Source organism: Thalassophryne amazonica, unplaced genomic scaffold (assembly GCF_902500255.1).
Source record: "Thalassophryne amazonica unplaced genomic scaffold, fThaAma1.1, whole genome shotgun sequence".
NCBI classification, from domain to species: domain Eukaryota; kingdom Metazoa; phylum Chordata; class Actinopteri; order Batrachoidiformes; family Batrachoididae; genus Thalassophryne; species Thalassophryne amazonica.
The window spans coordinates 537614-560684 of NW_022986231.1; the positions used below are offsets into that span (position 1 = coordinate 537614).

Below are 23071 nucleotides of genomic sequence, written 5' to 3' on the forward strand. Positions count from 1 at the left end.
TGAATGTTAAAGTCACCAATGATCAGAATGTTATCTACTAGTTGACAAGTTAGAGATGAACGCACCAAATTCATCTAAGAATTCAGAATATGGGCCAGGAGGCCTATATACAGTGACAAAGTAATACGACGGATTTTTATTCTTCTGACCTTGGCAATGTGTAATATCCTGAGCAGAGCGGAGAATCAGATGCTCAAATGAGTGATATTTGTAACCCCCAACAGCTAATAAGCTAAACTTAGATGTATAAATAAGAGCAACACCCCCGCCTTGCTTCGCATCACGAGGGACATGACTAAATGTATATGCTGGTGGGCAGGCCTCATTTATGGGGAGGACAACTGTAGGTTTAAGCCAGGTTTCACATAGTGCAATCATATCTAAGTGATGATCAATAATTAGATCACTGATCAACAATGATTTTGAGGACAGTGATCTTATGTTAATGAGACCCAGTCTAAGGACCTCAGTGGGGTTGACAGTTGAACTGTTTGGGTTTAGGGGTGGTTCCAGAGTAGCATATATAAGATGCCTAGAAGTAGGTTTGGGTTTAAGACATTCCACGCGCGTTGTAGGTGGCAGACACGAAATCTTTGCTATTGCTGGAACAACCACTGGGCCATCCTCAATTTCAACATCATCCAATATAGTAATGGGTATTAAGTTTGGAAAGCATATCCCTCTATGATTTTTATGGACACGACTACGGAAACAGGCCACAATCTCAACTTGTTGAAATTCCCTCCCTGGCAAATAAACTGCACTATCACCATAGTGGATTTTCTGCACTAAATTTCCCGCTATGCTACTGGATTCCACATCCACATTTGTCATAAGCCTTGCGGGGTCTCTAATCACCTGCTCCGTGGGCTGCTGTAGATTCCTAATGTTACCCTCCCTGTAGAGCTCTATCTATGTTCGCAGACAAGATGGCGGCGCCTTCCCCAGTAGGGTGGAGGCCGTCCGGCATCAGCAAGCCACGGTGGCCCCAGAACGAAGGCCAGTTATCAATAAAGCTAAAGCCTTGCTGTCTACAAAACTGCGCCAGCCACCTATTTAATGATGTCAGCCTGCTAAACGCCTCATCAGTACCCCGGGAGGGGAGGGTACCAGAGATTATTAATCGATGACGACACATCTTTCTGGCAAGGTCACAAGTCCTCTCTATGTCCATTTGTGTGACCTCTGAATGCTTCATCCTGATATCATTGGTGCCAACTTGAATAACTATGTGACTATATCTCATGTCATGTTCCTTTGTCTGTCTTCCCTTCTGCAGCGTCAGCACCCTAAGATGAGATGCAATGTCGGGAGCTCTGGCCCCAGGAATACATTTAACGTCAGCCGGCATCTGTAACCTGACTTTGCGGGTGATAGAATCCCCTATCACTAAAGTCCGGTGTTTCTGCCTGGAGACAGGAGTGGAAGTCACTCGTGGGCTCAGAGAATTCACATCTGGCAAATCCAAGGGGGAGAACCGATTCACAGTTCGCACTGGCGAGTGTGATCGGGGTGCCACAACCGGGCACCAAGCCCTACGGGGCTTCCTCCGCCTAGCCACAGTCCGAAAGCCGTCCTCCACAGCCGGCGTTTCTAAGCTGATGCTAATGGGCTCTCTAGCCAGCCCAACACTAACCTCATCTGGACTGCCCGTAACATCTAACTCCACTGCGCTAAGAAGCTGCTCTAACTTATGGACACGGCTCTCTAAGAGAGCCACCCTATCCTCCAACATCACGCAGGATTTACGGAGGGTGTAAAATATAAGTAGTGTACTTTGTGCACTAAGAAATTCAAAAATGTAGCCAAGCAAACACGAGCTAACCAATAATGGATAAGCTAACCACTCCTAAGGCTCACACAGATGCAGATAAATGAATTAAAATTAACAGCAGTTACAGTATTAAAGTATTAAACAGGTAAAAAAAAAGCAGCAGCTATAAAATATACTAAACAGTTAATTAACTAAGAGGAGTGCAAAAAATGAAATGAAAAAATGATGAGAAGGGTCAGAAATAGCTAACGCAAGCTAACCGCTAGTGAAAATGCTAGCCGCTCCTAAGATTTTACACAGGAGTAAAAATTACTTAAAATTCACAGCAGTTCAACTGAAAAACGAACAGAAGTATTAAAAGGGTAGAAAAGAAACAGCTATAAAAAGTAACAATGGCCAGGGGAGGTGTTGACCTAGCTAGCAAAAGCTAACCGCTAGTGAATGCTAACCGCCAGTGAATGCTAACCGCTAGCGAATGCTAACTGCTAGCGTTTCACAACAGGACTGTTGTTAAATAACGTTCAGAGTAGATACACTTAATAACCAGAAGAGTGCTAAACAGAAATAAAAGAAGCGTATACAACCGTGTGAAGTTCAGAGTGGCGTCACAGCAACAAACAATCCGTCAGAAGCAAGTTGCCAGATCTGTGAAAATCAGCAAGAAATATCGCTGGAAATGCGATATTTATATATGTATTACATGTAACTGTTTGTGCTCATTAGGTGAACCAGTTCACAGTGATGACCCTACAGGGGGCAGACTGTCCCCATTTTTGTCCTTTAGTAGAATACTGACAGGCTCAGAGAGGCTTCATGATTACAACTGAACCAGCTCATCTCAATGCTGCTCAAGACAGTCATCTTTACATTAAACTTGAAAGTACAGCAACAAGCAGAGTCACATTAAACTGCTGTTTGTTGTGAGTGAATAAAGTTCAAACTACAGCAACACTTTCTTAAAATATAGGAAGAACTGACAGAAGTCCAGCCCTCTGTGCTGTAGCTCCTCTGTGTCCACCACAGCACAAAGAAGTAAAAACTGCAATCACACACACCTTGTGCAAGAACTGTCTGACTTTGTCCAAGTCTCTGTTGAGGTAGATGTGCCACAGTGCTCCTGGTGTTTCACTGGAGTCTTTCAACCTCTTCCGAACCCCCTCATCCAAATCTTCCTCTTCTAGACGCTTCAAGACTCCTACAAAAACAACAAAGGCAGAACTCTGAATTCAATAGAAACTATTTTCTTATTTATTGTAACTATATGTGTTGGCCCTGCGATGGACTGGGGGACTGTCCAGGGCGTCACCTCTCATCCAGTCACAACAGGGGTAGGTTCCAGAACACACCCCCATCAAAAGATTCACAGCTAGTTATTGAAAGTGAAGATGCAAATTTACAGTCATTCATTCTGATTCCCTCAAAGTTTCAGCAAAATAATTTCAGACTTTTTGATAATGCACACTGGAATTAGCATTCTGTTTAAATCCTGTTGTTTGTTTTGTCTGTTTGTGCAGCAGATGTTGCACATCTCTAACCTCTGGAAACGTTCTGATGTTTCTTCAATGTTGAGGGTTTTTTGTTTGATGGCTGCTTTAAGATGTTCCATTATCCTTTCCCTGAAAATGGGGTCATAGGATAATTATGGTCTAAGAATTTTCCATTGGGAGGTGCACAGCGATGCTTCTGGATGACATTAATGTCCTTCGGCCACATGGCCAAAAGTCGCTGCATCCACCCACGGAGAACTGGCCACTTCCAGGTCTCTGAACCTCGGACAGTGCGCCTCCTCAACAGTAAATGAAGATGGTCAACCTTGCACAGAGAAAGGATGATCCAGGGCTAGATCAGGATGTCACCAAACAGCGGATGACTGTCACGAGTCTGCAAATACAAGAGGCTTGGTGCTGTCCTCTGGTTCTGTCTTTTCCAGCAATAAGGCTCCAAAGAGCTTTCTTTCATCCCCTCCATAACACACACCACCCTCCAGTGTAAGGCAGCAACAGATTTACTGCAGTGTAGCACAGAAACAAGAGATTTTCTTTTCAGGGCCCAAGTTTTGCAGAGGCTGGAGGACCAACTTATAGCTCCTGGATGTAAACATGATCAGGCCATTCATACCATATAAAACCTATACATGCATAATATATATATATATATATATATATATATATATATATATATATATATATATATATATATATATATATATGATCCCTAACCAGAAAAGGCTGGGACAATATGGAAAATGCAAATAAAATCAACAGTCTCCCGGACTTCTTTAAAGGACATGTCGCACTGAAATCATAACAATTAAGATTTAGGCTGTTAGTGACCATCCGATGATCCACCGGGATTACTTTGTGCACTTCTGTGACCGGTTTCAATGTATACAGCATTCACAACAAACAGCTACAGAGACATATGAAAATAAAGTACTCGTGAGTACTCGAGTGTTTCCGACAGGTGACGTAGTTACTAGAAGCGTCCCAGAGTGCGCTTCAATGGAATGTAACTGTTAACTTTTTTTTTTTTTTTTTGCATCTGCAGCAGTCGTAAACGCAGCCTGTTAAAAACGCTGAGAAGTGTTGTGTATAATTGTGAAAAATCTAATAAATATATATATATATGTGTCATCATGTTGCCTGAACAAATGTCAGTTTTATGACATTTGAGAGTCTACAAGCTTAATACTGTTTATATGTTGTTCAAATTCAGCCAGAGGTCTGTGTAATTGGGGGTTAAAACAGCTGCCACCCCCCCTCCCCCACCACCACCCACACCCACACACAAAATAAAAAAACACACTTTCATTGAAAGAACACAAAGCAAAAGATGAAAAAAAAACAACATCCACTCACTCCAGTGTAAAGGTTTCCAAATAACAAAAACAAGCCTTCACGCTCATGAGTGATCGCAATTGAAATCCTCAGCCATGGAACGGTCCACTCATCCTCACTCACTCGGATCCACAGCCAGAGACCCATTTCAAGTTCCACTTGGCCAGAGAATAATGTCCAGATCCACTTGCTCTCAGGTTCTGATCGGACTTTATGCACGCAGGTGTGCTTGCACATAATGTCCGATTGCAGTTCTGCCTTGTGGCACATTAGAGAGACCATTATAGCCTGAAAATAGGGTCTTCTGAGTTTTTCCAATACATGACATACATCTGCGTGTCCAGGCATGTCCGTGATCACAGCAGCAGTAAATCAATCAATCAATTTTTTTATATAGCGCCAAATCACAACAAACAGTTGCCCCAAGGCGCTTTATATTGTAAGGCAAGGCCATACAATAATTATGTAAAACCCCAACGGTCAAAACGACCCCCTGTGAGCAAGCACTTGGCTACAGTGGGAAGGAAAAACTCCCTTTTAACAGGAAGAAACCTCCAGCAGAACCAGGCTCAGGGAGGGGCAGTCTTCTGCTGGGACTGGTTGGGGCTGAGGGAGAGAACCAGGAAAAAGACATGCTGTGGAGGGGAGCAGAGATCGATCACTAATGATTAAATGCAGAGTGGTGCATACAGAGCAAAAAGAGAAAGAAACAGTGCATCATGGGAACCCCCCAGCAGTCTACGTCTATAGCAGCATAACTAAGGGATGGTTCAGGGTCACCTGATCCAGCCCTAACTATAAGCTTTAGCAAAAAGGAAAGTTTTAAGCCTAATCTTAAAAGTAGAGAGGGTGTCTGTCTCCCTGATCTGAATTGGGAGCTGGTTCCACAGGAGAGGAGCCTGAAAGCTGAAGACTCTGCCTCCCATTCTACTCTTACAAACCCTAGGAACTACAAGTAAGCCTGCAGTCTGAGAGCGAAGCGCTCTATTGGGGTGATATGGTACTACGAGGTCCCTAAGATAAGATGGGACCTGATTATTCAAAACCTTATAAGTAAGAAGAAGAATTTTAAATTCTATTCTAGAATTAACAGGAAGCCAATGAAGAGAGGCCAATATGGGTGAGATATGCTCTCTCCTTCTAGTCCCCGTCAGTACTCTAGCTGCAGCATTTTGAATTAACTGAAGGCTTTTTAGGGAACTTTTAGGACAACCTGATAATAATGAATTACAATAGTCCAGCCTAGAGGAAAGCAGCCAAAGATAACGATACGTCTTTGGGATGGTTATGAGTAATTTTTTCTCTAATAGTTAAAATTTTGTTAGCAAAGAAAGTCATGAAGTCATTACTAGTTAAAGTTAATGGAATACTCAGCTCAACAGAGCTCTGACTCTTTGTCAGCCTGGCTACAGTGCTGAAAAGAAACCTGGGGTTGCTCTTATTTTCTTCAATTAGTGATGAGTAGAAAGATGTCCTAGCTTTACGGAGGGCTTTTTTATAGAGCAACAGACTCTTTTTCCAGGCTAAGTGAAGATCTTCTAAATTAGTGAGACGCCATTTCCTCTCCAACTTACGGGTTATCTGCTTTAAGCTACGAGTTTGTGAGTTATACCACGGAGTCAGACACTTCTGATTTAAAGCTCTCTTTTTCAGAGGAGCTACAGCATCCAAAGTTGTCTTCAATGAGGATGTAAAACTATTGACGAGATACTCTATCTCCCTTACAGAGTTTAGGTAGCTACTCTGCACTGTGTTGGTATATGGCATTAGAGAACATAAAGAAGGAATCATATCCTTAAACCTAGTTACAGCGCTTTCTGAAAGACTTCTAGTGTAATGAAACTTATTCCCCACTGCTGGGTAGTCCATCAGAGTAAATGTAAATGTTATTAAGAAATGATCAGACAGAAGGGAGTTTTCAGGGAATACTGTTAAGTCTTCTATTTCCATACCATAAGTCAGAACAAGATCTAAGATATGATTAAAGTGGTGGGTGGACTCATTTACTTTTTGAGCAAAGCCAATAGAGTCTAATAATAGATTAAATGCAGTGTTGAGGCTGTCATTCTCAGCATCTGTGTGGATGTTAAAATCGCCCACTATAATTATCTTATCTGAGCTAAGCACTAAGTCAGACAAAAGGTCTGAAAATTCACAGAGAAACTCACAGTAACGACCAGGTGGACGATAGATAATAACAAATAAAACTGGTTTTTGGGACTTCCAATTTGGATGGACAAGACTAAGAGTCAAGCTTTCAAATGAATTAAAGCTCTGTCTGGGTTTTTGATTAATTAATAAGATGGAATGGAAGATTGCTGCTAATCCTCCGCCCCGGCCCGTGCTACGAGCATTCTGACAGTTAGTGTGACTCGGGGGTGTTGACTCATTTAAACTAACATATTCATCCTGCTGTAACCAGGTTTCTGTTAGGCAGAATAAATCAATATGTTGATCAATTATTATATCATTTACCAACAGGGACTTAGAAGAGAGAGACCTAATGTTTAATAGACCACATTTAACTGTTTTAGTCTGTGGTGCAGTTGAAGGTGCTATATTATTTTTTCTTTTTGAATTTTTATGCTTAAATAGATTTTTGCTGGTTATTGGTAGTCTGGGAGCAGGCACCGTCTCTACGGGGATGGGGTAATGAGGGGATGGCCGGGGGAGAGAAGCTGCAGAGAGGTGTGTAAGACTACAACTCTGCTTCCTGGTCCCAACCCTGGATAGTCACGGTTTGGAGGATTTAAGAAAATTGGCCAGATTTCTAGAAATGAGAGCTGCTCCATCCAAAGTGGGATGGATGCCGTCTCTCCTAACAAGACCAGGTTTTCCCCAGAAGCTTTGCCAATTATCTATGAAGCCCACCTCATTTTTTTAAACCAGCAAGCTGTGACAAACAGCAGCGTCACCACACTTTAAGTTCCAAAATCCGAAAGGCTCTGAAAAGTTAAGCGTCTTGGGGTGAAGTGTGTCATCTCCTCTGTAAACCCGCTCTGAAACTTCATTATCGGACAGAACCACATTAGTTTCCCTCTATCTGTCTCAGTCTGGGATGTTTCTGTTTTGTTCTTAACTACGTCACATGCAGAGAAAAGCTGAGTGAGACGTTTTCTGGAAATGCACCAATTTTCTTGCTTTGGGAGGGGAATAAAAAAATGCAGGGAGTGCGCAGGGAGACTTACAATCATGAGTACCTTGATGTTGTATTGGTAACTGGGATGTTAAAACACATGTGACATGTCCTTTAAAAAGAGAAGCTGGGCTCACATCAGGGGGGCATGATGCTGGCTTTACCCGAAGCACAATTTTCTTCAATAAAGACAAACACAGGCTCCAATTAATTAAGAACAGTAGGACATGTGACAAATATGGAGAGACCAAAAGAGGTGAGGGAAATGTTGGGTCTTTGTCAACAGAGTAGTGGTTTCAAGGTTGTTACAGCCAGGGTCGAAGGTTGTTTACAGCCACTACATAAAAAGTGCTCCCATATGGCGTGTGTCTCAAATAGCCTCTGGCAACCAAGTCCAGCTCCTGGCCTGCTTGTGGGGCTTAGCTTCTAAGCCCAGCAGAACTGCTTCTACTGACAGGAGAAGGGGTGAAGGCGGGGTGAAGGCGGGGTGAAGGCGGGGCGAAGGCGGGTCTCTGGCGCTTCAAAACGAGTTGATTCGGGTAGATGGAACTCATCAGCCTAGGAAGCCAGTTCACCTAGGAGAAGGAAACTCTGATCTCAAACCTCCGCTGCCTTGTGGCTATATCCAGTCTTGGACAAGGCTTTCAGGAGTAAACCTCGAGGAACAATCCGGAGTCAGAGTCCCTAAGGTGATCTGTTGCTGAACTTTAGCACTTTCTCAGCAACTCCTGCAACGCTGCCACTGCCAAACTGCACTGGCTTCTGCCTTTCCTTTGGACCACAGTGAAAGCGTGGGGAGGGGGACCTGCTGCATGGGCAACAGCAGATCTTCCATATTAGCCTGCACAGGCTTTGCAGCTCCCCTGGAGAGTACACTCCAGTGTCATCGTTTACTGGATATAAGCTCATCTGTTTGGTGAAGGAAACGGGCGCCACGGGTCACTTCTGACAATGGGAGGGATCATCGTATCTCATTAGAAAACAACCATCTGCCTCAAACTGGGCAGCCCCCAGCCAGTAAGGTGCTGTTTCGCCATGGCCTGCTTGCTCCACTGGGTGTGTGAAGCTTAGAGCCTCATGCACTGGGTGCAAAGGCTCTAATGCTGCGTTTACACATAGGCAAGAATGACATATTTGCATCATTCTTGGCACATTCCTGACATTATTAACGTGACTTAATGCATCTGAATAGGTTTCTTAACTGTGCGTGATTTTCATGGAGCATGTTTTTGGCTGTCAAAAAATCTTCCACAAATGTCAGGCACCACCCTCATTTCGCCTCATGTCGTGGATGTCGCAACTCAGCGTGTTGATCCGTCTTGATTAGTGGTGATCCTTAATAGCGCATGACAGCGTTCTTTGACGTGCGCACAATTAAACCCTGCTGCACCATATTCAGTTTCATTGCTGCAGTATGCTGAAGGACAGTGACGCCGAGTCAGCTAAAAGTTTTATTCCAATGACCCTCAGCACGCTTCTGCAGGTGTTCCACCTGCTGCTGCTGCTGCGTCTGATGTTTGGGAAAACGAGCAAGATGAGAGCTGCGTGAAGCACATCTGGCTCTGTCCGTCTCCTCCTCTTTTCTGCGCCATTCTATAGCACAGAGCCCAACTAATCATGCACAAAGTTCTTCTGCTGTGGATTTAAAGGGGCAAACTGGAGTGATCTGAATTGTTCAGCAGCTGATGGATGAATATGGGTGTGTGTGTGTGTGTGTGGAGACAATTCGCCTCATTCACAACGTGACAGAACTTAACGATGCACTGTTACGTGCAATAGCGCGCAACAACACAGTGCATTATTCTTGACCGTGCATAATGGTTCCTGATAATTCTCCAGCAACACATGCCATTAATCGTAACACATGGTAACAGGTTGCAGGAGTTCCTGAGGACACCTGGCTCAAATCATCACATTCATGATCAGCGGCCAAGAATGTATACTTCGCGGCATTCGTGATTCATTATGTGTAATGAATAAAGAATGAGTAATGAGTAATGAATGAGTAATGAATAAGCTCAAACCTCAAAAGGAAGACCACAAATTCTGTACTAGACAACAAGAACAAAAGAAGAATGACGACTGCAGCTCTTCGTTTTGCAAGCTGGAACATCAGGACCATGTATCCCATGTATCTCTGCTGATATGCAGCAAATTGACAATGCACACAAAACTCCCGTCATTGACAGGGAACTGTCACGACTAAATGCTGACAATGCCTGTCTCCAGGAAACTCAGCTGGCAGACAGCGGTACCATCAAGGAAGCAACTTACACCTTCCTTTGGCAAGGGAAGTCCTTGGACGAATCTCAGCACAGTGTCGGTTTTGCTGTGAACATCCTGGCCACGTGCATTGAGCCACCATCAACTGATAGCGAGAGAATCCTTGCCTTCTGGCATTCAACATCTTCAAGCCCAGCAACCATCTTCAGTGCATACGCTCCAACCCTCTACTCCAATCCAGAGGAATAAGGCCAGTTCTACGAGTCCCTAGACAAAGTGATATCTGGGATTCCCAACACACAAGGCCTCTATCTACTCGGAGACTTCACCACCAGAGTGAGTGCTGATCACAAGGCCTGGCCTACCTACTTAGGTGTCTACGGAAGAGGCAAGATCAACACCAGCCAACAACTGATGAAGTTGTGCTGCTATCATGACCTATGCGTGACCAACACCTTCTTCAAATGCAAGGATATCCACCAGGTTTCTTGGAGACACTGCAGTCCCACCACTGGCACCAGTTGGCTCTAGTAACCACCAGACCTGCAGACCTTGCCAGCATTCTCCTCACCCACAGCTACCTTAGTGCAGACTGCAATAAGGCTCACTCCCTCATGGCCAGCAAGGAGCGTGCAGCTCCAAAGAAGCTGAACCAATCCAAGAAGAAGGGTCGCCCGTGCATCAACACTTGCAGTGTTGGCAGCTCAGAGAAAACGTAGCGGTTCATTAACCAGTTGCAAGAAGCCAATTTCAATTTCAATTTATTTTCCTTTATATAATGCCAAATCATAACAGAGTTGCCTCAAGGTGCTTCACACAAGTAAGGTCTAACCTTACTAACCCTCAGAGCAGCAGTGGTAAGGAAAAACTCCCTCTGAGGAAGAAACCTCAAGCAGACCAGACTCAAAGGGGTGACCCTCTGCTTGGGCCATGCTACAGACACAAATTACAAAACAATTCACAAAACAAATATACAGGAAATGCTGTTGGTGCACAGGACAGGAGGGTCTCCAGCACATATACTACACCCATCTCTGGATGGAGCTGCACTTTAAACAGAGAGAAAAAAACAGAATTAGGCATCAAAAAGACAAGAAATACAGTGTAATTTGTCAGCATTAAACAACTAGAAAAACAGGAAATACTAAGGTGATCGCCGGCCGCTAGCCCTAAGCGTCACTAAAAGACCCAGAATTTAGGTAAAGTTGAGGCAGCAGCCTGATCCGTTTCCTAATAAAATTAATTAAAAGAGTAAAAAGCGTAGAACTATACTATGCCAGTATGCTAGCCATATGAAAGGGAAAATAAGTGCATCTTAAGTCTGGACTTGAAAGTCTCCACAGAATCTGACTTTTATTGATGCAAGGAGATCATTCCACAGAACAGGGGCACAATAAGAGAAAGCTCTGTGACCCACAGAAGCCCTCACTGAAGATACACCAGAAGGTGAGGAGGGTGTCATTGATGCCACCTCCGAAACGCTGTGTACAACTCGGCCATCAACGCCTATGTCCCCATAGGCGTTGATGGATGGAAAAGGAGCACAAAATGCAGACTGGTATGAGGCCCAGTGGGAGGAAATAGAGCCATATGACTGAGCCCAGAAGGAGAACCCTCCTGGCCTAGAAGCCCTCAAAACTGCCAGCAAACCGCCCGCGACTGCGCCAACTCATACTGGCTGAATCTCTGTAGCAGTACACAGACAGCTGCCGACACTGGGGATGCAACAGGCATGTATGAGGGCATCAAGAAGGCAATAGGCCCATCCACCTCCAAGTCTGCCCCACTTAAGTCAAAGACAGGTGAAGTTATCATGGACCAGGGGAAGCAGCTGCAGCGCTGGGTTGAGTACTATCTTGAACTGTATGCAACCCAGAACTTTGTCACAGTCACAGTCCTCAAGGATATCCCAGATCTGCCGGTCATGGAAGAGTTAGACATGCCACTGACCATGGAAGAGCTTGGAAAACCCATTGACTGCTTTGCTAGTCGGAAGGCCCCAGGGAGTGATAACATCCTACCAGAAGTCTTGAACAGTGGGAAACCTGCGCTGCTAAAACACCTGCACAATCTTTTCTGTCTCTGCTGGGAACAGGGACACATTCCCCAGGACATGCGAGATGCGAGCATCGTCACCTTGTATAAAGAACAAAAGAGACAGAAGCGACTGCAATAATTATTGAGACTTCTCCCTTCTCATATATGGGGGAAGGCCTTCACCCGTGGTGCCATAGCACGTCTACAGACCTTGGCCTTGTGCATTTACCCAGAGTCAGTCGAAACGGACTCCTCAGGCTCCTGCAGAAGATCGTCTGTCCCCCGAAACACCTCACAGTAGTCTCTTCCTTCCATGAGAACATGCACAGTAGAGTTTGCTTCAATGACAGAACATCAGAGGCCTCCCCAGTTAGCAGTGGGGTGAAACAGGGCTGTGTCCTTGAGCCGACGCTTTTCAGAATCTTCTTCTCCATGCTCCTCCAGTATGCAGGATTGCAGCGAGGGAGTGTACATTCACACCAGGGCTGATGGCAAGCTCTTCAGTATCACCCGACTTTGCTCCAAGACCAAGGTTGTGGAGGTTCTCATCCGTGAGATGCTCCCTGCCAACAATGCAGCCTTGACATCACACTCCAAAGAAGGTCTGCAGCAACTTGTTAATCGCCTCTCTCATGCCTACAAGGAGTTTGGACTGACCATCAGTCTGAAGGAGACAAATGTCATGGAGCAGGGCACAGCTGCTCCCCCTAACATTGACATGGAAGTCGTGGGGCACTTCATATACCTTGGGTCAACCATCTCTAATTCACTTTCCACTGATGCAGAGATGAGCAGCAGGATAGTGAAGACAGCAACAGTTATGGCAAGACTAAGCCAGAGAGTCTGGAACAAATCCAGCCTCACTGAGAAGGCAAAACTGTGCGTCTACTAGACCTGCGTGCTCAGCACACTCCCCTATGGTAGCGAGGCATGGACCGCCTACACCAGACATGAGACAAAGCTCAACAGCTACCATCTAAGGTGACTTAGACGAATTCTGCACATCGGATGGCAGGACAAGGTGCCCAACACAGAGGTCTTGGAATGCACCAACATGAGCAGCATGTTCACCATTCTTGGTGAAAGATGCCTTAGTTGTCTCGGCCACATTAGGAGAATGGATCCGGGCCACATTACTAAATATCTACTGTATGGTGAGCTGGCAGAAGGCACTCGGTTGGCTGGTTGACCACATTTGCACTTCAAGGACGTCTGCAAAAAGGACATGAAAATGTGCAGCATCAATGTCAACACGTGGGAGCAGTGTGCAGAGGACCGTGCAGCCTGGCACCTTACTGTTAGAACAGGTGCACAGAGGGCTGAGCAGGAGAACAACCAAGGTCTTGCAGAGGACGGAGCGACAGCGGAAGCCTCAGCAGGCATCACAGTAAATGTGCAACAAATGCAGCAGAGATCGTCACTTGTGCATTAGACTGATAAGTCTAATGTGCAGGTGCAGATAGGAACAAAAGACAAAAATTCACTGTATATTTGTGTTGTCAGCTGTGTCGGTGGCTTGGCCCGGGCGGGGGGTTGCCCCTTTGGGTCTGGTCTGCTTGGGGTTTCTTCCTCAGAACGTCAGAGGGAGTTTTTCTTTGCCGCTGTGCTTGCTCTGGGGGTTGGTGGGGTTGGACCTTACTTGTGGTAGCTTTATTGTGATTTGGCGCTATACAACTGAAATAAATGAAAATTGAATTGAAAAATAACAAAAAAAAAAAAAAAAAAGTAAAAAAACAAACAAAAAAGCAAAAAACAAACAGGACGCTACACCATCGTCTCCTGTAGATGGACAGATGCCAGAAGTGGAGGAATTTCTCATATGCCTCTGATGAAGTAGTTGTGGATTTGTAGATTCTATTAAAAATAAAATCAATGTTTTTAAGAAGAACATAAGGTTTATGTTGGTTATTTGCAATAATATCAGAAAGATGCTGTTATGCTGTTAAGGTCTCTGAATGCTATTGACACCATTTTTTCTACAAGAAGGTCAGGACCGGGGGATATTGCCTGCCCAGATGGAACGTATCCTGCGGGCTATGTCCTCGACTTCTGGAGTTCCTGGCGTGTGGCATGCTTGGCACCTTTCTCTGTGGAGGACGTCGAGGACCTATTCATTTTTGGTCTTATGGTAGCAGGGCTGGTACTTTTTGGCTTATGTGCTGCCCTAATCTACCGGAAAATTGGCAAGACGGCGGCTTCAAGAACCACGGCCCCTCGCTTGTCCGTCATGATTAATGAGGTCGGCAAGGCAGTGCATTCTCAGACTGCGTTGACTCTTGAACTCAGACACAATTTGGATGACACCTTGGAGCTGATGCGTGCCTTGCAGTTGAAGCTGAAGGTTTCGGAGGCCGGTGAATATTCTTAATTCATAATTGGGATTAGGCTGAGTGAGTGGAACTGTAAAAAGTGTTTTTCACTGCTCGGCTGCAACACTACAGGCATCAAGGTCAATTGTCCACTGTTTTTCCTCCAGAGGAATTTATCTAGGCTCTGGTGAGATTATTTGGCTCCATTCTTATCTCAACCTACAAGGACAATAAACTGACAGACTTACACATGGACCGAAGCATGCTCCAGCCTCTCCTCTTATCACTCTTCCTGCCCCTCCCTCCCTGTGGCAGGCCTCGTCCTCTCAAGCTGGCCTAACGGCATGACTTGACAGTTGCAGCGGCTACAAACACACTCACATTGCCTCAATTGGGAAATGGACTGTTTCAAGTTTAGTGCACATAAACAATGTCACATGTATATGTGTTGTCCTAATTCTGATGTGTGCCATTATTACGGTAAACAAGTAATAACTGTAGATCAACTGCTGTTGTATGTGGAATGTGTGTGCGGACATCTCGTTGTTGTGATGACAATGATAATAAAAGCTATCTATCTATCTATCTATGATTTGGAATCATGAGAGATAAGGACTGGACCCCAGGATGCAGGCAGCAAACCCAAGAGGTTGGAATAAAAAAACAGGTATGTATTCCTCCTGGTAACAATGATGAATTATTAAGAGTGAGTCACAGTTCCAGGTGTCGAAATCCAAAATCCCCCAACAGTCAAGTGGACAAACAAACGATGTGATAAACCAAAACCAACTATCAAAACCTGACAGTGGGACCAACACTTATAGGGTTGAGTATTGAGAACCAGTTCTTTTTGAGTATTATTAAGAAATGAATCGATCCACCGATATCAACAGCCTTTTTGCTTAACGATTCCCTTATCAGTCCTTCAGAGCAGCCGCTATTTTTGAGTGTGTTTGTCGGGAAAATGATCATTCCTCTACGTTGAATACAGATCCTGTAGTGGCTCTGTAATCAACTGTTTCTGCAGCGCGACTCCAGTTTGAAGTGTGAATCAATGAAGCAATGCTTCGATCCACTGGTTCATTGGTTCTTTGATTCGCTGCTCTTCAGAAGTGGTAAGTCCGCTTCTTAACTCATCTCAAAGCCATTAAAATATCGTAAGTCACTTTTGTGTGGATTAAAGTCATTAACTGGGACTCTTGTTTTGTTGTAGTCAAGAAACGAGAATCATCCTCCGTTTCGTTGGCACACCTCCAAACACTGCATGGCTCTCTGCTGAGACAGAGTCCGGTCGCAATTAATAACTTCAAAACGAATTGCAGCTTTACATAAAATGACACCTCTTACAAACGATGCAATACAGACAAGAAACTACAATTGACTAAAACGCAAAATGAGATGTCCTGCATTAGTGCAGCACAGCCAGCTTCAAGAGCTCAGCTCAGATGTATGGAAAGACATTTCTTGCCAATAATGTCTGAAAGGAAATGCTTCTGACAAAAAAATACAGATTTTATTTCTGTTTATGTCAAGAGATCAAGGATCCACCATGTAGAGTTTATTATGTCCAGAGTTTAAGGGTCCAGTAACCAATTTCATATTTATTTACTTTAAGACTCAATAAAATGTTGTTCAATTTCAATTAAGTTTTAATTTAATTGGCTTATAAAGTGCCAAATCACAACAAAAGCTGTCTCAAGGCGCCTCACGCAGAACAGTTCAACATAAAAATTTAAATAAATAAATAAAAATTAAAAAATGAAAATACATAATTAAAAACAGAAGTAAAAGAATAAAACAGATAACAAAATAAAAACTATTCATAAGAAAGAGAATAAAAATAGGTTTTAAGTCTTGACTTAAAAATGTCCAGGGACTCCGACTGCCTCACGGTCACAGGAAGACCTTTGCACAGAGCAGGTGCACGATAAGAAAAAGTTCTTTGACCGCTGACATAGAAAACCTGTAAAGCCTACTTTTAGTACACAAAAAATTCACAAAGAGGTATTGATAAGGAATAGGATCGATAAGCGGAATTGATAATGGAATCGATATTGATAAAATCTTAACAATACCCAGCCCTCAACACTTACAACCAGATGACAATACAGGTGCATGATGACAGAGTGTGGCTCAGGAACGACAAACAGGAAATAACTGACTGGCAGGGAGGAAATGAACGGGTGTGACTTAAATACCAAACTAACTAATGAGGGGCAGGTGCAGCACATAAGGAGCAGGATGAACACAACACGTTAAGACAGAATGAATCCAGGGCGAGTAGTAAAATAAAACAACAAAAATCAACAGAGGGAGTGACAAAAGTAAACATAAGATCTGATTGTAAACTAATAAACGTCAATGTGGAAAACCCAGAGAAACAAAAGACCCGCAAGAGAGAGACCAGATCTAAAATCTAACAGGAAAAACCTCACAAGTGTAAAACAAACCTCACAAGTGTAAAACAGCTGTCAAGTGGAACCATGCCAACTGCACATGGCCCAAGGAACAGACATGTCAGGGAGACTCAAAGAGGATTGCACCCATCCTTACACAGACACCGAGATCACAGGGGAACAGACACAAACACCCACATGCACCACACAGAAACAGACACGAATGCCCACGCGTACCACACGCACGCACACGCAGACCACAGGGGAACGCCTACGCACACCAAATACACACACACACAGACCGGGGGAGCGAAGAGCCCCCCACGACGGGCTTAGGAGCAACTTACATAAATGGGCAACTTACATAAACAGACAGAGACAAGTCACAAAATCAAACCCCTACAGATACTTGGTTTTCTCAGTTTTAACAACTTCCTGATATTTTCGCCAACTTTCTTTAAAAATCTCAAAAGACACATGAAGCCTGTGTTTTTTCCACTGATGTTCAGCTCTCCACCAATTACGTCTGACAGCACAAGTGATGTTACTTATCCACAACTGAATGAATTAATGAATGAGTATTTTATTTTCAGACATTCCACCAAGAGTGACCAGGATATTAAAGTCAACACATATACGCCTATTCTTAAGTGCTAATACAACACCACATCACATATATATGTGACTGATACAAAAATGTAAATTAAGTAATTATACAGATAATACAAACATATCCATCTATAAACATCTGTGCACATACACATGCCACATAATTAGTGAATATATCTGAATGTCAGACATATGTCAGTTCAGAGTTGGGTTTTGGACACAGCTTTAAACAGAGCAATAGTGTTCAAAATATGCTTAGACACAAATGAAGAAATTAAGCACTCAATATTCAAAGAGGAACCAATATCTGACTGAACCGAATCACTGAAAGTAGACAAGTAGTCGCAGACACTAACTGCCCATGGATGAGTTAATAATGCACTGACTGTGTGCCGGACACGACAGAGAACGAAACGTGAAATAAAACAGGCGTGATCAGAAAAAATCTTCAACATCATCATTAGAAATAGGAAGACTAGCAGAAAAAAGACGATCCAGTGTGTGTCCAAGGCAAACAGTACAAGATTAAAAGCACTGATACAACGGGTACCGGGTGTTTTCTTGCTCACTTTTTGTCCCTCCCACAATGTTATTCCTCTCTCTTACAGCGTCAGTAATGATTGCATCCACATACAAATTTGTTGACATTGTAAGCAGTACAACAAAAGTTAAGGTGCAAGCCTTTCAGTGCAAATATAAACAAATATAAACCTGAGTAAACCATGCACTGACTTGAAAGGTCAGAAAAATAAACATAAAATTTAACCGAATGAAAGAGGTATGTCCAAAGCATAAATTGATTAAAAAAAAAAAAAAAGCCATTTAGGTGATGCCGTCAAATTCTAGGGCAGCCAATAGTGACTTTCTTCAGGGCACCTTCACACATAGTACGAATGTGGCCAAACTGCACATGAAGCATGAGCCGTATGCAATTTGTGTAAAATCGTAGCTGCCTCCAATGCCTCGTTCACCTGTTGCTAACAACTATTTGCGCACACTAGCGGCTGAAAGAGAGTGTGCCCTGTGAGAGCCCATCAGTACCTTTCACAGCAGAAAGAATGTTCAATTTCAGTGATGTTTTAATTGACACTGGACCTTCCGGATGAAACAACTGGGAGATCTGTAGTTTTGGGCTTCGCCTCAGTGAGACACAGCATTCTGGCAGTGTGTATTGTCCACTTAAGGGGAATAAACAACACTTAGAATCCAGCCTCAGTGTATCATGGCCTACACAAAAATGTATTTTGTGTAGGCCTTTATAGCTTTTTTTTTTTACTGAATTTTAGCAACTTTAACTTTTGACCCCTGTACAAACTGAAATTGACCGTTGTCACCATTTTTGCTGTTTTTACCCCATAACTCCAGAACATTCCATCACAGATAGTCCAAACTATACCTTGATTGGAGCATTTTTAAAGTCTGACCTCTGTGTAAGTCTTCACTGACCCGTACCTAGCTACAGCTACCACCCTGTGATTGCTATCATACATTTTTCTGTAGGCCATGATACACTGAGGCTGTATTCTAAGTGTTGTTTATTCCCCTTAAGTGGTACCGATTTGGTCAAAATTGATGAGTGGCTCATGGACTATTAGTGGTTGTAAATATTCACTTAAATTATTATGACTGGAATAGAAAGAGATAAAAGTACATAATGCAACAACACTCCTTTCACTCACTGAAAAACACAGTGTACAGTTTTGAGGCCTTGCGGGATAAACATGGCTTGGCACGGAATGAATTCCATAGATACCTGCAACTACATTCTTATATTGATCATGAATGTTTCAGATGTTGAATCAGAATTTTACTACATTCTGAAAAATGCCATGACAATGACCCCCACACAATTCATTTCAAAGCTGTACACAGTTCTTTCCAATGCCAATAATAGTAACACTTTATACATTAAAGGTAAATGGGGAAGAGAATCAGGGACTAAGATTTCTGAGGAGACTTGGGGCAATATCTTGTCCTTCCAGTGGACAACATCCTGCTCTATGGACTGCAGAGAGCATTGCTGGAAGAATATTATTAGATATTTTAAGACACCATCAATCAATCAATCAATCAACATTTATTTATAAAGCGCTTTACAGCACCGACTGGTGTCCAAAGTGCTTAACATTAAAAACACAAATTTACAAAATAAAACACATATAAAATAAAATTTTAAAACAACACATAAAAAAAAAGAACATAAAAATAACAGAACATGTCACCTCCCCACTAAGTGTTAAAAGCCAGTTTAAATAAATAAGTCTTTAACTTAGATTTAAAAAGTGCTAGGTCAGGAATAGTACGTAACTCAATAGGTAGCTCATTCCACAGTCTGGGGCCAGCTACCGCGAAAGCATGATCACCCCAGCGTTTATATCTTGACCTTGGAACATCTAAGTAAAGCTGGCCAGACGCCCAAGACAAGTAGGGAGGTGCAAGGCCATAAATAGCTTTAAAAACAAACATTAAAATTTTAAAATCAATTCTAAAACGAACTGGAAGCCAGTGGAGTGAGTATAGGATGGGCGCAATATGCTCACGTCTAGAAGTGTTTGTCAAAAGACGAGCAGCAGCATTCTGCACCAACTGGAGACGCACAAGAGACGACTGATTAATGCCCGCATAAAGTGCATTACAATAATCAAGTCTGGAGCTGATGAAAGCATGAATGGCCGTCTCAAGATCACGTCTACTGAGAAAGTGCTTTATTTTAGCCAAGAGGCGAAGTTGGAAAAAACTAGCTTTGACAACAGAATTTATCTGTTGATCAAACCTCAAACAGCTGTCAAATATCACTCCCAAATTCTTGACAGCTGGTTTTACATAGTTAGCCAAAGCACCAAAATTTGGTGTTACCACATTTGGTATGCCAGTGCGCTCAAACACCATGATCTCAGTTTTACCATCATTCAGGTAAAGGAAGTTTCGGGACAGCCACTGCTTTACATCACGAATACAATTAAATAATGATGACAAAGCATCACTCCCATTAGTCCTCACAGGCAGATAGATTTGCAGATCATCTGCATAACAATGAAAGGACAAATTGTGCTGGGTTATAATTGACCCCAATGGCAGAATGTACAAAGAAAATAGAATCGGCCCAAGGACAGATCCCTGCGGCACTCCACAGCACAGAGGAGCAGTTGATGAGGAAAGGTCCCCAATCATGACAGAAAAGCTCCTTTCAGCCAAATATGATCTAAACCACTCAAGTGCAGTACCATGAATGCCAATAAAATGTTCCAACTGGGAAACAAGTACTGTGTGATCCACAGTATCAAAGGCTGCTGTGAGGTCCAACAGAACCAGTACAGCAGGATTCCCTGCATCCACCGACAGAGTAATATCATTATGAACTTTTAAAAGTGCTGACTCAGTGCTGTGTCGCGATCTAAACCCAGACTGGAATTTTTCAAGGATGAGATCGTCTTCTAAAAATGATTGTAACTGTAAAAAGACAACCTTTTCTAAAACCTTAGATAGAAATGGCAGATGAGAGACAGGTCTAAAATTGGATAAAACTGATGAGTCCAGGTGAGGTTTTTTAAGAAGAGGTCGAACCACAGCATGTTTAAAAGCAGCTGGAACATATCAAGAGAAGAAGTATAAAGAGGCATCTATGCCATGCTGGAGGCAATGTGGCTCAATGATTGCTTACCACTACCATATCTTTCGGGATTGTCCCAAGTTAAAAATCTTCTGGAAGGGTATCCAGGCCTCATTAAGTACAGTATTTAACATTCAAATATCTCTGAGTTTTGAGGTTTTGTACCTGTGTCATGTTCCTTTCTTGAAATATAGGAGAGAGATAAAGCTGCTGCAAATACTCCTGGTGGCTAGCAAGAAAACAATTACACGAAGATGTTAAACCCAATTCAACGTACTCTAGATAACTGGATTGGAATTACTTTGGAGATATATAGGATGAAAAAATTGACCTATCAAATAAGGATCCAAAAGGACTAATTTGACCAAATTTGGAAAAACTGGATTTCATTCATAGCCCCCACGAGAGCAGACTTTATCTGATCTCACTGGTAATATGGCTTTGTAATTTACTAACTTAATTTATGACTAATTATTTATTTTTATTTCTGTGACAGCAGCGGCAGGTGCCCCCCCGCCGTTGATACCTGTACATAGTTTGGTATTTACTGTTCTACCATTTATTATGTTATATCAGAGTCTTGTCTAAGTGAACTTGCGAGCCTCATTGGCTCTGTCTTTTCCAAGAAACTTGACAGTGTATACCTTTAGAGGTTAACTGTATCCACAGATACCACTCTTGCATAAATCTGCTAAAGTTTAAGTCATTAGTACAGTGGGCTCTGTAAAAGATAAAGGAAGTCTAATCCAGGTCTCGTGACTGTATATTCCTTGGATTTATATGCCCTGATGGCTGGTACTGCACATTTTCTGGACTTTAAACATACAAATCTGGAATGTGTCTGTAGTTTTACCAATGATTCAACCATGATGCCTTTTCTTGTCCATTCCAAATAAAGATACAATAAAAAAAAAAAGTCTGGAGAATGTATTTATTTTATACACTTGAATCAAAGTTTTTTTTTTTTTTGTGGTGTTGTCAGTTTTTGTTTGTATTTTTTTTTTACTTTTTCGGTTTCTGAATTCTTTTTCAGTTATCTCTGCTAGGCACAAGTTGTCATTGCTTTTTGGCACTTGGTTTCTGACTGACAACTGGTTGACAGACACAAAGGCATAAAATTGGAACCTCCATCCAATTGGTGGTGTAGGTAAATCCATAACAGAAAAATGAGAGTGACTGAGGCCCTTTTGGAAAAAAAAAAAGGTAAATATTGAACTTATCTAATTTTCCTGCTGTCCATGTTTTCAGATCACAAATATAATCTGCAATTCTAAATCTCAGTACAAAATTAAATTATGTTGACCAAACTGATCCAGGTATGACAAAGAAAAACATATAGGTACGTTTTCAGCATACAAAGTAGAATTATGGACTGAATAGTGGCTGTTTTTTGATGTGTGGATTCGCACAATTCGTCTTACCTCAGCATGGTTTAAGGCTAGATAACTCTTGGAGTTCTGAAGCTATTTTATTGATTCTGGTAGCATATGAGAGATAATATTAAGTACTTTGTGACAAAGAAGGTGCTACATCCATATCTGAAATAGATATCATGTAAAATATATATTAGAGGGCGTCACATGACCATGGCTGGCTGAAGGCTGTGTCTTCACTGTGCTCCTGCTCCCGTCCTCTTACTGTCGGATTAAAAAAAAAACACTTTTTGGTCTTAAATTATGCTTAGAAAAACATAATATGGCAACAAAACTTCACGGACAATCTCAGCGAGAAAAACTGGAGAACCGGACCACACTCCGCGACTCAAAAAAGCTTCTACATCTGCGGCTAAAGCTGAGCTAATGGATGCTACCACATTGAATATTTCTGAGCTGGTGCGGGAAGTAACTCAAAATATCAGTGAAGTCATGGAGCAGAAACTGTCTAAAAATCACCGACACCCTGGAAAAAATCACCAGCAGCCTTGAGATACAGTCCAAACGCATTGCTGAAGCAGAGCAGCGGATCTTCTCCATGGAGGACCAGGCAGCCAACAATGAATACAGGCTCCTCTTATATAGGTGAAGGCCTATATAAACTAATAATAGCTCCTAAGAGGAGCTATTATTTCATACACTTCTACCAAAAAAAGAGAAGCAATAAAACAGTAGTTAGAACTCGAAGGTCAGATCTCTAATTTGGA

At 42.6% G+C, this 23071-nt stretch overlaps 1 protein-coding gene across 1 annotated transcript in view; it reads right to left on the bottom strand.

Annotated features, from left to right (window-relative positions):
• Nucleotides 1-23071, bottom strand: part of jmjd1cb (jumonji domain containing 1Cb) — a 651485-nt gene that overhangs the window by 83583 nt on the left and 544831 nt on the right. The window contains exon 26 of the mRNA XM_034165192.1: nt 2824-2969. Within this exon, the coding sequence (XP_034021083.1) occupies nt 2824-2969 (146 nt within the window). The remainder of the gene's footprint in view (nt 1-2823; nt 2970-23071) is intronic.